This window comes from Kogia breviceps, chromosome 3 (assembly GCF_026419965.1).
Source record: "Kogia breviceps isolate mKogBre1 chromosome 3, mKogBre1 haplotype 1, whole genome shotgun sequence".
NCBI classification, from domain to species: domain Eukaryota; kingdom Metazoa; phylum Chordata; class Mammalia; order Artiodactyla; family Physeteridae; genus Kogia; species Kogia breviceps.
In genome coordinates, this window is record NC_081312.1 from 99,828,536 (window position 1) to 99,843,542 (window position 15,007).

Sequence of the window (15,007 nt, forward strand, 5' to 3'; positions counted from 1 at the left end):
TAGAATGAAAAGCTGAGGGACTTCCCTGGCAGTCCAGTGGTTAAGGCTTTGCCTTCCAATGCAGGGGGTGCGGGTTTGATCCCTGGTCGGGGAGCTAAGATCCCACATGCTTTGAGGCAAAAAAAAACAAAACATTTTTTTAAAAAAGCAATATTATAAAAAATTCAATAAAGACTTTAAAGATGGTCCACATAAAAATAAAAATAAAACAAAGAATGAAAAGCTGAGCTGCCCCATCAGGATCCCTTTCTGATGAATCCTAACTGGGAAATACGGGAGGTGGAGGAGGGGGGCCAAAGGCAGCGAACAGGCAGGAGAGAGCCGCAGGTGTGCTGGGCCAGAGTGACTGGGTGCACCTGGAGATTGGGTCTAGAATGAGGAAGAGAGTAAAGAGAGAAGCAGGTGGGCCGTGGGCCAAGCCCCGCCCTGGGAGACAGCAAAGAGGGTCCGCTCCCCTCGGCTGCTCCTTAACTTTCCATCTGCTTCTAATGCCACGGCCCTTGCAGCCAAGACCAAAAACCCCCATACATGGTTTGCCCGAAGGCCACAAAAGAGGGCACACGTGATGTCCTTTAAGACATGATGGGACTTCCCTGGTGGCGCAGTGGTTGAGAATCCGCCTGCCGATGCAGGGGACACGGGTTCGTGCCCCGGTCCGGGAAGATCCCACATGCCGTGGAGCGGCTGAGCCCGTGAGCCATGGCTGCTGAGCCTGCACGTCCGGAGCCTGTGCTCCGCAAAGGGAGAGGCCACAGCAGTGAGAGGCCCACGTACCACCAAAAAAAAAAGAATCCGCCTGCCAACGCAGGGGACACGGGTTCGAGCCCTGGTCCAGGAAGATCCCACATGCCGCGGAGCAACCAAGGCCGTGCACCACAAATAGTGAGCCTGCGCTCTAGAGCCCACGAGCCACAACTACTGAGCCCAAGTACTGCAACTACTGAAGCCCACCCGCCTAGAGCCCATGCTCTGCAACAAGAGAAGCCAGTGCAATAAGAAGCCTGTGCACCGCAACGAAGAGTAGCCCCCACTCGCCGCAACTAGTGGGGCAGGTAATACAACTTAACACTTCACGGGTGAAGAAGGGAGGCTCAGCTGGGTTCACTGGCAAGGCCAGGACTCCATAGACCGCTGATACCCACACCTGGGGGTACCATACCTGCAATGAGCCTTCAGAGCCAAGAAAGGGAAGAAGCCTCTGAAGAAAGTTCAGACCAAGTCTGGCCCCATTAATGAGGGAGCCCCCAGGGGGAAGGAGATGAACAGATCTGGCTCATGATCTCCTCTAATCTCAGTCCAGTTCTAGTCAGGCAAGAGAGATGCACCATTCCCATTGCACAGATGAGGAAACTGAGGCCCACAGAGGTAAAGCACCTTGCTCCTGACCACATAACTGGAAAGCAGTGGAGCTCGAATTCAAAATCCAGTCTGGCTGAAAGTGTGCACTCTTTCTACCGTGCCTGGTGGGCTCGAGGGACCCAAATTCTGCCCTTTCTTGAGCTTTCCCAGCTGCAGGGCTAGGCCCCCGCTCTCCCCACAGGCCGAGTACAGGGGGACTAGGGGAAACGGAGGGGGTGTCTATTGGGCTGAGATGATCATTTGGGAGCCCTTCTGGGAAGTGAGATTCCCTAGATCAGAACCCCCCAGCCTTTATCTCCCCTACTCCAAGAACCAAACACACTGGGTGAGCTAGTTGCTAGGAAGATGTGGGCTGGCCCAGCTCTCTGGGGGCGGCCGGATCCAGACTGAACAAGGACCCCTTTGAGCGCTGGCGCTAACAAGAACTCCTTCTACCTACAGGGATCTCAGAAACCCTGGGTCCTCCCATCCAATGGGAGCTGGGAGGGCCAGGGGCAAGGCTGGCCCCATCTCCCACTCTCGGCAGCCAAGCCACCTGGTTGACTGGACCAGGCCTGGTTAAAGGGCCCCAACCCCTTTTCCCTTCTCCCTGACCTCCCACCCAGGCCTGGGCTCTCAGCACACCAGAAAGGTCCTGCTCCTCATAGGGAGAGAATTTGGGAGCAAAGTGCTCAGGCTGACTCTTCTCCTGCCCTCGGGAGCTGCGCTAATGAGCCCCGCCTCCCAGCTCTGCCTGGACCCTGCTCAGCTAAGCTGCTGCCGCCCGGGGTAGGGTCCCCCTCTTTCTCACCCCCCAGGACCTCTCCTCCCTGAAGCCTGGCCGGCCTGTATCTCCAGGGAGAGCAGAGCCGTCCCTCCCTGTGCCCATGTCTGCTCAGAGAGCCTCCTTTGCTGCATCACCTGTTGATGCATCTGTCTCCCCCGCAGACTGTCTTATTCATCTCTTACCCCAGGGCCTCGCACAACCTCAGGCATACAGTAAGTGCTCCATAACTGTTTACCGAAGAGACAAATGCTCCCTGTGGAAAACTCCTCTGTGTAGTTTGTTTAGCAGTAGTGGGGCCTCAGGATGCCAGCATAAGACCTGGAGTAAGGGAATTCCCTGGAGGTCCAGAGGTTGGGACTCTGCGTTCTCACTCAAGGGCCCGGGTTCAGTCCCTGGCCAGGGAACTAGAGTCCCACAAAACACGCGGCGCGGCCAAAACAAAAAGACCTGGAGCGAGAACAACTCACTCAAGTTTGCCTCTGGCTCCCCTGACCCTCCGGGTGGCCCCCAGGCATCTCCCTCTGAGTCTCCTCCCTCCTCTCTAAAATGGGGAGAATCCCTTCTCTGGCCTGCAGATGGTCAGGGCCGCTGTGAGGATCTGAGAGAGGTCAAGTCCCCGCCCTGGGAAAGGGGGCCGGTTCTCACAGCTTTGCCTGCTGGGCCTCCCACCCCTGCCTGCACCACTGAGAGCTGAGCTGCCCCCCTACACTCCCATCATGTCCCTTGAAGGATGCCTAGAGGTGAGCTCCCCATGGGAAGTAGAGATGGGGACACCACCAGGCCCCCCACTGCACCCGCAAAGCTCCATACATGTCCTGCGTGACTGAACCTTTCCCCTGGGACAGTGGCAGCGGGCAGGGCCCTCTTTACACCTGGGTGGCATCCACGGACTGCGTCCCATCCCCTGGGGCCCAGAGGTCCTCCCACAGCTCAGGCCCGACCATACTCAGGATCCCACCCTCTCTTCTCCCTCCACCAGAGGTACGAGGCCAGCAGTTGCTGCCCCCTTCCTGGCCAGAGCTCAAAGACCTGCAGAGAGAGAACAGTCACCAGGGAGACAGATGGACAAATGGCTGAAACCTGGAAGCTCTGCTCCTGGGGATACGCAGGATTTCCTACAAAGCCCCGGCCACGATGGAGCGGGGAATTGCTTCTGCAGAGAGTGACCTGCCTGTTGCTGGCCTCCTCCCACAGCGCCCACCGCTGGAGCAGCATCTGTGAGAGCTGGCACCCCTGGACCTGGTCACAGACCACTTTTTCTTGGCAGGCCACTTGGGGCCTGGCTGTTTCCAGACAAGAAGCTGGTCATTCAGGTCTAAACACAGACTTGCATTCATGAAGAAACAGAGCACCCCTGTGCTCCTGGGGGCCACCTTCTGCTGGGCCGGCTGAGGGGAGGGCCCACAGACACCCTCAGATGCTCACCCCCACTCAAGGCTGCCTGGAGGTGTGGCTACTCCCTAGACAAGTCAGCTCTGTCCATCCATGGGTAGCATCCAGCATACCCAACTCCAACCACCCTGGGACACCCACCTCAGAATCACTCTGGCTTTGGGGACCCACCTGGCTCTTGTCAGGGCACAGGCATTCTCGAGCAGGCTCAGTGTCCTGGAAGAGCCTGGACGTGGGGACAGGAAGACAGGACGCAGGCCTAGAAGTACCTCTCACTGCTGTGGGTCCTTGGAGAAGCCACTCTCCCCTTCTGGGCCTCAGTTACTCCTCTGCAAAGGGGCAAGAAAGTCTCAAGCCAGGAGGGAAAGCAAATGTTGTCTGAGGGAATAACAAAGCCCAGCCAGGAACTGGGTGAGGGGCAGATGGCCACTGGCTCTCTGTGGTCAGAAAAACCCCAATCCCAGGAGAGCCTGGCAGGACCACAGCCCTCAGAGGGCTGCCGGCCCCTCTGCCTCCATCCTACAAATGCCAATTGAACGCCTGTATTCACTCAGCTCTGTGTAAGTGCTGTGTATACGAAGAGGGATAAGGCACGCTACTATCCCCAAGATGCCCGGTGGGAGAGGCAGACATGAAACAAATATTTATAGAGACCGATACATAATTATAACTGTGCAGTGTATGCTACGAAGGCAAAGCACAGCGTCCTAGGAGGACCTCTGTCAAGGAGTCCTGAGTCACCGGTGGAGAGTGGGGAAGACCTCCAGAAGCAGCAGCAGCAGCATCTGCACTGATAGCCAATGGAGGCTAATCAGACTGAGGGGCTGTGGCAGGGTCGGGGTGGGGAGGATTGGTGGGTGTTGGGAAGGGGTCCTTGTAGAGAGTTTATGACGTGCAAAAGCCCTGAGGCCAGATGTGTGTGGCACGTGTGAGAAACATAAACAGAGCCTTTGTGTCTGGAGGGTAGAGGTGAGTAGTGAAGTGATAAGCAAAGAGGCTGGAGAGGTTGGCAGGGCTAGATCATGCAGGGTCTTGTGGGCCCCAGTAAGGGTTTCTGTCATTCTCTTAAAAACTATGGGGGGGTCTTTTGCGCTGCAGAAATGGAGTTGGAGACACTAGATATAGCTGGTTACCCCCACAACTGGTTTCTTCTGGGGACTTTGGGGCCCCAGATTTTTTTTTTTTTTTTTTTTTTGCAGTACGTGGGCCTCTCCCGTTGTGGAGCACAGGCTCCAGACGCGCAGGCTCAGCGGCCATGGCTCACGGGCCCAGCCGCTCCGCAGCATGTGGGATCCTTCCGGACCGAGGCACGAACCCGTGTCCCCTGCATCGGCAGGCGGACTCCCAACCATTGCGCCACCAGAGAAGCCCCATGGGCCCCCAGATTTTGATATCTGATTTTCAGTATATACAGGAATTGGCTTTTTCTGGAAAATGTATGTGAAAGTGTGATTTTAATATCCATCACTTTTATATGAAAGTCCATGAATAAAGTTGATTATAGTAAAAAAAAAAGAATAGAAAAAAGCTATGAGGAACCAATGAAGGGATTTAAAAGAGGAAATACACTGTCAACTTTGTACGTTAAAAGAGTATGGAGCGGGGCTTCCCTGGTGGCACAGTGGTTAAGAGTCTGCCTGCCGATGCAGGGGACACGGGTTCGTGCCCTGGTCCGGGAAGATCCCACATGCTGCAGAGCGGCTGGGCCCGTGAGCCATGACTGCTGAGCCTGCACGTCCGGAGCCTGCGCTCCTCAACGGGAGAGGCTGCAACAATGAGAGGCCCGAGTACCGTGAAAAAAAAAAAAAAACATAGAAACTTTTATGCTGCTAATGATACTGAGAAGGTGAAAAGGAAACTCATAGAATGAGAGAAAATATTTGTAAATCATGCATCTGATAAGGGACTAGTATCTAGAATATATTAAAAACTCTTATGACCTTGCAGATGTCATACTAAGTGAAAAAAGCCAGTCACAAAAATATAAATGCTGTATGACCCCACCTATGTGAAGTACCTAGAGTAGTCAGATTCATAGAAACAGAAAGTAGAATGGTGGTTGCCAGGGGCTGGAGGAGAGGGGCGGAATGGAGAGTTATTTAATGGGTATAGAGTTTCAGTTTTGCAAGGTGAAAAAGTTCTGGACATTGGTTACACAACAATATGAATACGTATATTTAACAATACTAAATTGTACAAATGAACTTAGAAATGGTTAAGATGGTAAATTTTATGTTATGTGTTTTTCTTAACCACAATTAAAATCTTTTTAAAGAACTCAAAACTGAAAAATAAAAAGACAAATAATCCAACTAAAAATGGGCAAATGTTTAAATAAACATTTTTCCAAAGAAGATATCAGATGACCAATAAGTACACAAAAAGATGCTCAACATCATTAGTCATCAGGGAAATACAAATCAAAACCACAATGTGATACCACTTCACGCCCCCGAGAGACTGTAATTCATATCAAGTGTTGGTGAGGATAAGGAGAAACTGGAGCCCTCACACATCGCTGGTGGGATTGTAAATTGGTACAACTGCTTTGGAAAACAGTTTGGTGGTTACGCAAATGGTTAAACGTTTACTATATGACCCAGCAATTCTACTTCTAGGTACATATACCAAAAAAACTGAAAATATATGTGCACACAAAATCTTGTACAAGAATGCTCATAGCAAAGGCAACCCTCCTACACTGTTGATGGGAATGTAAACTGGTACAGCCACTATGGAAAACAGTATGGAGGTTCCTCAAAAAACTAAAAATAGAATTCCCGTATGATCCAGCACTCCCACTCCTGGGCATATATTCAGACAAAACTACAATTCAGAAAACACATGCGCCCCTATGTTCATAGCAGCACTATTTATAATAGCCAAGACATGGAAACAAGCTAAATGTCCATCAACAGATGAATGGGTAAAGATGTGGTACATATACACAATGGAATATTACTCAGCCATAAAAAAGAATGAAATAATCCCATTTGCAGTAACATAGATGGACCTAGAGATTATCATACTAAGTGAAATAAGTCAGAAATAGAAAAGTACCGTATGATATCACTTATATGTGCAGTCTAAAATATGACACAGGGGGCTTCCCTGGTGGCGCAGTGGTTGAGAGTCCGCCTGCCGATGCAGGGGACGCGGGTTCGTGTCCTGGTCCAGGAGGATCCCACATGCCGCGGAGCGGCTGGGCCCGTGAGCCATGGCTGCTGAGCCTGCGCGTCCGGGAGCCTGTGCTCCGCAATGAGAGGGGCCAAAACAGTGAAAGGCCCGCGAACAGCAAAAAAATATATATATATATGACACAAATGAACTTCTCTGTGAGACAGACTCACAGACGTAGAGAATAGACCTGTGATTGCTAAGGGGGAGGGGGGTGGAGGAGGGATGGATTGAGAGTTTGGGATTAGCAGATGCAAACTATTATATATAGAATGGATGAACAACAAGGTCCTACTGTAGAGCACAGGGAACTATATTCAATATCCTGTGACAAAACATAATGGAAAAGAATATTAAAAAGAATGTATATGTATGTATAACTGAACCACTTTGCTGTACAGCAGAAATTAACACAACATTGTAAATCAACTATACTTCAATTTTTTTAAGTTTTTAAAAATGAAATGCTCATAGCATTATGATAATTTTTACCATAATAGCCAAAAAATGGAAACAACCCAAATACCCAACTGATGAATGGATAAGCAAAATGTGGTATACCCATTCAGTGGAACATAATTCAGCCATACAAAGGAATGAAGTACTGATACATATTACAACATGAATGGACCTTAAAAACATTATGCTAAATGAAAAGCCAGTTACAAAAGACCACATATCATATGATTCCACATACAGGAAATGTCCAGAATTGGCAAATCCACAGAGACAGAAAGTAGATTAGTAGTTGCCGGGGATTGGAGGGAAGGGGAAATGGGAAGTGACTAATGCACATAGGGTTTCTTTTGGAGGTGATGAAACTGTTCCAGAGTTAGACAGTGATGATGGTTGCACAACTTTGTGAATACAGTAAAAGCCACTGAACGGCACACTTTAAAAGAATGAATTTTATGGTGTGTGAATTATATCTGCACAAGGAGGATGGGGAAGAGGGAGGGGAAGGAGAGTAGCCTGGGACCTCAAGAACTACAACACTTAAAGACTGTGTGGAAGAGGAAGAGGAGTGCCCCAAGGAGATGAGGAGAGGGTGGCCCAAGAGGTAGGAATAAAACCAGGTGTATAGGTTGTCATGGAAGCGGAAAGAGTACTTCAAAAAGGAGGAATGGGGAAGCAGTGAAGTTTGCTGAGAGGCCAAACAGCGGGAGGACTGAAAGGCAGTCTAAGTAACTTTAGCAACGAGGAGGGGATCTGCAGCTTTAGCCAGGACCGTTTTGGTGCCCTAGTGGGGGTCTGAACCCAGACTCGGGTGCTAAAGGCCTGCTCCTCCTTCCTCCCTCCCACGCTGCTGACTGCATCCCAGGGACGGACAGTGAGGAGGACAGGCCTCTGAGCACAAGTGAGGATGCTGCCGAGCACAGCCGGCAGCCCAGGCCACCGGCCAGCTCAGCGCCCCACCAACCTCGGATCCTGCCTTCCTCCCAGTGAAAGACCACGGAGATTCTGGGGGATGGGACTGTACCTCCCTCTCCTGATTCCCTGAGCGGGGTGTTCACAGTCGGGGAGGGAGTAGGTGCTGCCCTTGCCCGCAGCTTCCCCGCCTGGTCCAGCCTTCCCCAGCCATCCTCACCTGACGCTCCTTAGCCCTGGCGCATCTCTGCCGCAGCCCGCGAACCAGAAGTCCATTTTCTGCGCCAGCCCTTGGAAGGGCTGGAGAGCCCAGCGCCACCCGGCGCCAAGAGGGCAGCCACACCCAGAATTCCAGCACCGCAGGGCCCCGCGCCAGCCCGCCCGGCCCTGCCTTGCCCACCCCTTGGCGGGGGCCGATGAGTCTGTAGGCGGAAGAGCAAAAGCTTGCTTAGACTGGAGGACTATTGGAAAAACAGCAACCATGCCGGCACCTCTGAGGGAGCCCGCACCCCTTCCGGGACCCAAACCTGATAGTTGGCCCGGATTTGTGACGTCCCAGGAGGGTCCAGCTCCGCGCCCTGCCACAGGCTTCCGCTAACCGGGCTCCCCCAAAGCCGTGCTCGTCTAAGGGTTCGGATTCCCGGGTGATGACCTACTCTTAAAGAGCTTACTGAGTCTTGGTACCCCTCCCTCCAGGGAGAACCCCAGATTGTCCAACTGGTGGAAACCCCCTAGGAATGCCTGCTCTCGCCACTGTTATTCAACATTGTTCTGGAAGTTCTAGCCATTGCACAAAAGCACGAAAAAGAAATCCAAGGTTCATACGTTATTGGGGCTGGCCAAATAGTTCGTTCGGGTTTCCTACCGTCCTAGCGGAAACCCGAACGAACTTTTTGGCCACCACAATAAAAAGCAATGATTATTGTTTGAAAGATGGTAACATAAACTAACTAGAGGATACGTTATCAACTGGAAAAATCATAAGAAAGTGGCCCAGATATTCTTATATTTGGGCCATGGGCTAGGCAGAGCTGTGATAAGGATAGACACACAATACACTCTCATGGAGTTAATTGTTATTCTAGTGGTTACAAGATCAATATAAAAATCAATAGTTTCAAAAAAAATCAATAGTTTCTCAGTAGACCTGCAATAAAGTTATAAAATATATTTGGGGAAATGATTCTATTCGTATGGCAACACATATAAGTTACCCAAGAATAAACTCTTAAAATGTAGAGAAATTTAAGAGAAGAAAATCACAGACATTTTTTAAATGACACAAAAGAAAACTTGAATAAATGGAGAGATAAACTCTGCTCCTGAGTGGGAAGACTGAAAGTTTTAAAGAAGCGAATTTATCCCAAATTTCATGCAAGGGCTTTGCCCTACCAGATGTCAGAATAAACTACAAAGCTGAAGCAATTAAAATTAAAATTTATTTTAGGAAAAAAAATGAATAGATCAATAGAACATAAGGGGAGTCCAGAAGATGATCTATGGGTATCTGAGAATTTAATATATAAGAAAGAAGTTGTTTCAGGGCTTCCCTGGTGGCGCAGTGGTTGAGAATCTGCCTGCTAATGCAGGGGTCACAGGTTCAAGCCCTGGTCTGGGAGGATCCCATATGCCGCGGAGCAACTAAGCCTGTGAGCCACAGCTACTGAGCCTGCGCATCTGGAGCAATAAGAGAGGCCGCGACAGTGAGAGGCCCGCGCACCGCGATGAAGAGTGGCCTCCGCTTACCGCAACTAGAGAAAGCCCTCGCACAGAAACGAAGACACAACACAACACAGCAAAAAATAAATAAATTAATTAATTCCTACCCCCAACCTCTAAAAAAAAAACAAAAACTGAATACTTCAAAAAAAATAAATACTCAGCTAGCAACACCCCTGGTGCTTAGATTATGGTCATGCAATTTCCCAAAAGGGAACCAGTGTTCCTTAGAGAAATGGCTGATTCCAGATTAGGGCAGGAAATACACAAATGGGCCTAAAATATCTAATCATACCAGAAAGCAAGGAAGCCATCAAAGACTGTGGTGATGGCACAAGTATTCAGGAGCCAACCTGAAGATAGGGCAAGATCGGACAATTTGAGCATCAATAAGAATAATGTCTACAATGAGCTAAAACACATCAAATATGTTTAAATCCATGAGATCAGAATAATACCAAAATGACTCATTGGTCACCTTTGGTGATTACGAGGGACCCATCTCATTATTTTGAAAACCTTCAAATGAAAGAGCTGAGGATTTATTCTGCCTTTCTAGTATTTGGGCAACCAAATAGCTGAAGAAGGGACATTTCTCTTATAGAAATATTCAAGCTGGGCTTGAATATTTGGACACGGGTTCGTGCCCCGGTCCGGGAAGATCCCACATGCCGCGGAGCGGCTGGGCCCATGAGCCACAACTACAGAGCCTGCGCGTCCGGAGCCTGTGCTCCGCAACGGGAGAGGCCATAACATTGAGAGGCCCGCGTATGGAAAAAAAAAAAAAAAAAAAAGAAAAGAAAGAAATATTCAAGCTAATAAATAATGAAAGTGTGATAGAATTGGAGTAATACCATTTTGCATTCCCTAATGAAATAATGGGTTTACATGAAATAATCATCAATGGCTGTTAACATGCCCCAAAGAAATAACCAGACCTTATGTGTTTCCTGAAATGTTCAGTACCTCCTGAATCTGATCAATGTCTAGATCCAACTGCCAATTTATAGGAAATACAGGAGTCAGAGGAACATTTTTAAACAGCACCAGCAAACTGGGCAATGGTATAGGGGAAAAAAATGATTTTTTCTGACAAATAAGTGGCAAGGAAAAAAGAAGAAATGGAAGGGGAATTTATACATTACAAGAGACTACTAGAGACACAGATATATAGATTCAATGTTTCATCCAATTGTATAAACCTCATTTGGATCCTTATAAAAGTTTTTAAAATGGCACAAAAACATTTACTAGATGATGTGGGAACTTGGCCGACTAGCTAGCTATCTGATGATTTTAAGAAGTTATTGTTATTTTTCAGGTGTGAAAATGGTATTGTAGTTATATTTTTAAAAGACCTTATCTTTTATAGGTATACACTGAAATAGTTGTGGGTGAAATAATATATCTTAGATTTGCTTCAAAATAATCCAGGAGGGAGGGAGAAGGGAGATCCATGACTTGATAATTGTTGAAGCTGGGTGATGGGCACATGCTGCTTATTATACTACTCTTCTTTTGTATGTGTTTGAAATTCTCCACAATGAAAAGAGTTAATAATTTAATATATAAACATTTTCAACTTGTTTGGTAATCAAAGAAGCCCAGTATGAATATTGATTCTGAGTTATTGTCACTCCATTATTTCAAAATAAAATTGTTGAATAGTCCTTCAAAATTCAAAAATTATTTTAAAAATAACATTTTGTGTGGCCCTGGTGATTATGGGCAAGTTTCAAATAATTTGCTTAATGTTAACATAAATTAGAAATATTTGATTTTTTTTCTTTACACGAGGGAGTGAGAAAAACATTCTTACAAACAGTCACAGCTGTTTGCTCAGGCATCCCACCCATGCTGCTGTTCTGACCCTAAGCCACCAATGACCCCAAGACACCAGTGAAATGAAATACCATTATGATTTTGACAATTAGTTAATACACCATGATGTGCCAGGTCAACACGTCAGAAGGAAAAGCAATTTGTGTTTGATTTAAACTAATTCTTTATATGCTTTTTAGTCCATATTTTTTTGAGGGTGAAATAGGTTAGGATAGCTTTATTACTTTGCCAGGCAAAGGGGGACACAGCAGGCTCCTGCCTCGAAAAACTACGTTTTCCCCTTTAGTTCATATTTTAAAAAAATAGTCCCAGCCAAAACCAACGTCCTATTTAAAAATTAACAATGTGATTTTCTAGTGGTTTTAAACATCATCTGAGGAAACTCTAACTTAGGACTTAAAGACTGGCTCAACCGCCACAGGTTATTAAAACACTCCAGTCCTAAATTATGACCAGGCACTTGTAAACTAATGAAAATGTGTAGTTGTAGTGGGGAGAAGGGAGACACCAGCCTGCCCCATGGAGGCTTATAGTCGTGGGAACAGTGCCTTCCTTCATGCTGTAGCTGGCAGGGACTCCCTCGGGAGGCAGGTACTTCTTAATTACAAAGGAAGCTCCGTTCCCGGGGGGCTTCTGCCCTCCCCCTCCTCCTTCCTTTCTTACGTTAGTAAACAGCAGGGGAATTAATCAAAGCTTCCAAGGTTGGTGATAACATGTGGTGACAGACTGGTGCCCTGTGGCCCAGGTGAATAGCAGCACAGTGGCCAAGACTGACTTCTTGCCAAACTTACCCTTGCATAAGAGATGGCTGAAGAATTGGGGGGAATTATTTTCACTTCTCAGGAAAGGAGAAAAGCAAATTATTTTCTGGTGTCCGGACTCAGACACTCGACACCAAAGTGGAATGCTGCATGGGTCTCGACTTCATGGGCTTTCCATAGGTAGTCATAGCAACGAAGTAATTATGTAAAGAGATAAAATACCTTCAGAAATCAAGGGGGAAACAGGCTGGTTAGCAGAGTCACTGAATGACTGCTCGGAGAAGGCCTTTAAGGAGCCTACAATCCAATCTCCTTACCTTATGATGGCAAAGCAGGCCCAGAGAGGGGACTTGTCCCAGGTCACAGCAAAATAGGAACTTCTGATGAGACAGGCTCTTCATGCTGGTCTGATAAGTATGGTATGTGGCATTCAAGGGCCAAAGCCACGACTTAACCAGGTTAAGGACTAGGAGGGGCCACCCAAGCACAGGCACATGGAAGAGGTTCAGGGAGGCTTGCTGGCATAGCCCATCTTGAGTACTGCTGACCTCAACCTCAGGGGGTTATCCTAGGTGGATGGATTGGCACACAGATCCTTCTGGTCTGTACTAAGGCTTTGAAAAAGACTCTCCTAAGCTCAGAAATTTCAAAGCAACCAGTAACATCAAGGCATGGATAGGACCTGGGCTGTCCCCTCTAGGCTATTCAGAAAATTCTCCCAAAGGCAAGTCAGGATGCGCTCTAGATCTGTCCATTTGCCCCAGAGATGTGCACTGCTTAACTGGTCCTGTCAAACCATAACCTCAGACCTGACGGTGTCTGTCAGCGTGGTCAGAGGACTGTGGAAGGAGCATACTGGTCCCTTCATTGCAGGACGGGAAGGACACCCTCTATGCCACCTCTCCCTGCAACCCCATAAGTCTTCCCTCTGAAAGGAACTGGACTTTAGAGCCAGCTAGGGGGTGTACACTGGGGCAAAGGCATCACGGATTGTCAGGACATTCTCTCATTCCCTAGGAGCCTGATTCCTGCAAGGATGGGTGGGGCAAGCAAAGCAAAGAAGGGCAAATGCCAGTGGGGTAGGGGCTCACCAGCCCTTAAACATTCCACCAGTTCCATGTACTTGTGTGGACTGGGCACTGGGCTCACACCACATTCACCCTATCTGCCCCAGTGCTAGATGGCCAGCCTTCAGAGCTCAGGCTGTGGGGTTTGGGACTGGGGCAAGGGCAGGAACTTACAGCTTCATCCACTGGCTCTGTCTTCCCCAAATAATCCTACCTGCAGGGCCCCAAGACTTCATGGGGCAGAGGCCACAATTCTTGGTTCCACCTGAAACATCACCTCCTGCCTGCCCCGCCTCCCTGCCCCTTGCCCAGCTACAAGAACTTTCCTTCCTCCGAGGGTAACTGTGGAACAGATCTTGAGGCTGAGACTGGCCCCAGCCTGCCCGACGGCGAAGGGCCTGACAGATGGGTGCGGCCGAGTCGTCCTGGGACAGCTCCACGCTGCCTTCCGGGCAACCGAGCGCCGCTACAGTTGCAGACCCGTTTGGAAGAGAGAGGCTGACCCTTTCGGGGACCAGAAGGGAAGAGCCAGCCCTCGGGTTGGGGGCAGTCAGGACTGGGGGTCGATATGACTGGGGAATGAATGAATGAATGCCCAGCGACGGCGGTGGAGGAAGGTGATGATGGACCACGGGAGGTATCCCGAGGGGAGGTATCCCGAGGGGGGGTACTTGATACCGCCTGGATGTCCCTCATCCTACAGGTTCGAACCCCTCGCGCGAAGCGCCTACAGCCTGACATCCTGCCACAGCGCGAACACCTCTTAGCCCGGGAAGCGCCAGGGCCCGCGCGGCGCAGCTCTGGAGTGAAGCCCGCATTCCGGCCGGCCAGGAAGCGCCTGCCCCGCGGGTAGAACACGCCGAGGCGCAGCGGCCTCCGGGTTCCGCCGGGCAGCATCCCTTCGAGGCGGCCTCTGGGCCCTGGAGCCCGGTCCGCGGGTCGCAGCCCCTTACCTGCACGCCTTGGCGGCCTCGCCCGGGCTCAGAGCAGTCATCGCGGAGCCTCCAGCGAGCGCCGGAGACCGCGCCGCAGGACTGAATGCCCACTCCCGAGCGCCTCGGATGACACGCCCCCGACCACCTATTGGCTGCTCGCGCGGGACGGGCGCAGCCCATTGGCTGTTGCTCCCTCTCTCCAGATCCAGGTGGGGCCCCAAGCTCTCTGCTCGGAATCTACGCCGGAGGACTGCCTTGGGTGCCTGCTCCAGGTTCTCCCTCTTTAGCCATTTAGTCTCGGAGCCCGAAGCCCTTTGCAGAAACCCATCCCTCCCCAAACCTCCCAACGCTAAGATCCTAGGCAGTTTCAACTTCTCTCCACACCAGAAAAGTGAGGACATGAGTAGGGAACACCAGTGGGGATTTTGAACAAGAGTCTGATGTCAGACAGCTCCGGAGCTGGAATGATTTCATGTGCTTTCCCCAAATAAAAATCTTTCGGAGGTGTCTGGAAAGGGACTGCAGATGTCCAGAAATCGAGTAGGAAAGCACACGCAGAAGAGCTCAGTGTGACAATGAACCTGGCCTGTGGGCTCCTTCCCTCTTATCCCCACCAGGAAA

At 49.6% G+C, this 15,007-nt stretch overlaps 1 protein-coding gene across 6 annotated transcripts in view; it reads right to left on the bottom strand.

The window, feature by feature from the left end:
• Nucleotides 1-14,502, bottom strand: part of GRAMD2A (GRAM domain containing 2A) — a 31,385-nt gene extending 16,883 nt beyond the window's left edge. Inside the window, exons 1-4 of one of the 6 annotated variants that reach the window (XM_067029287.1) lie at nt 14,405-14,484; nt 12,702-12,791; nt 12,415-12,606; nt 8,283-8,484 (exon numbers count right to left, since the gene is read on the bottom strand). Coding sequence is in view for 5 of the 6 variants with exons in the window: in XM_067029282.1 (XP_066885383.1) it covers nt 8,283-8,338 (56 nt within the window). In the remaining variant the exon portion in view is untranslated. Of the gene's footprint in view, nt 1-8,282; nt 8,485-12,414; nt 12,607-12,701; nt 12,792-14,404 lie in introns of those variants that run through there. The other 5 variants (XM_067029286.1, XM_067029282.1, XM_067029284.1 and 2 more) reach the window with 5 other exon arrangements.
• Between the last annotated feature and the right edge of the window lie 505 nt (nt 14,503-15,007).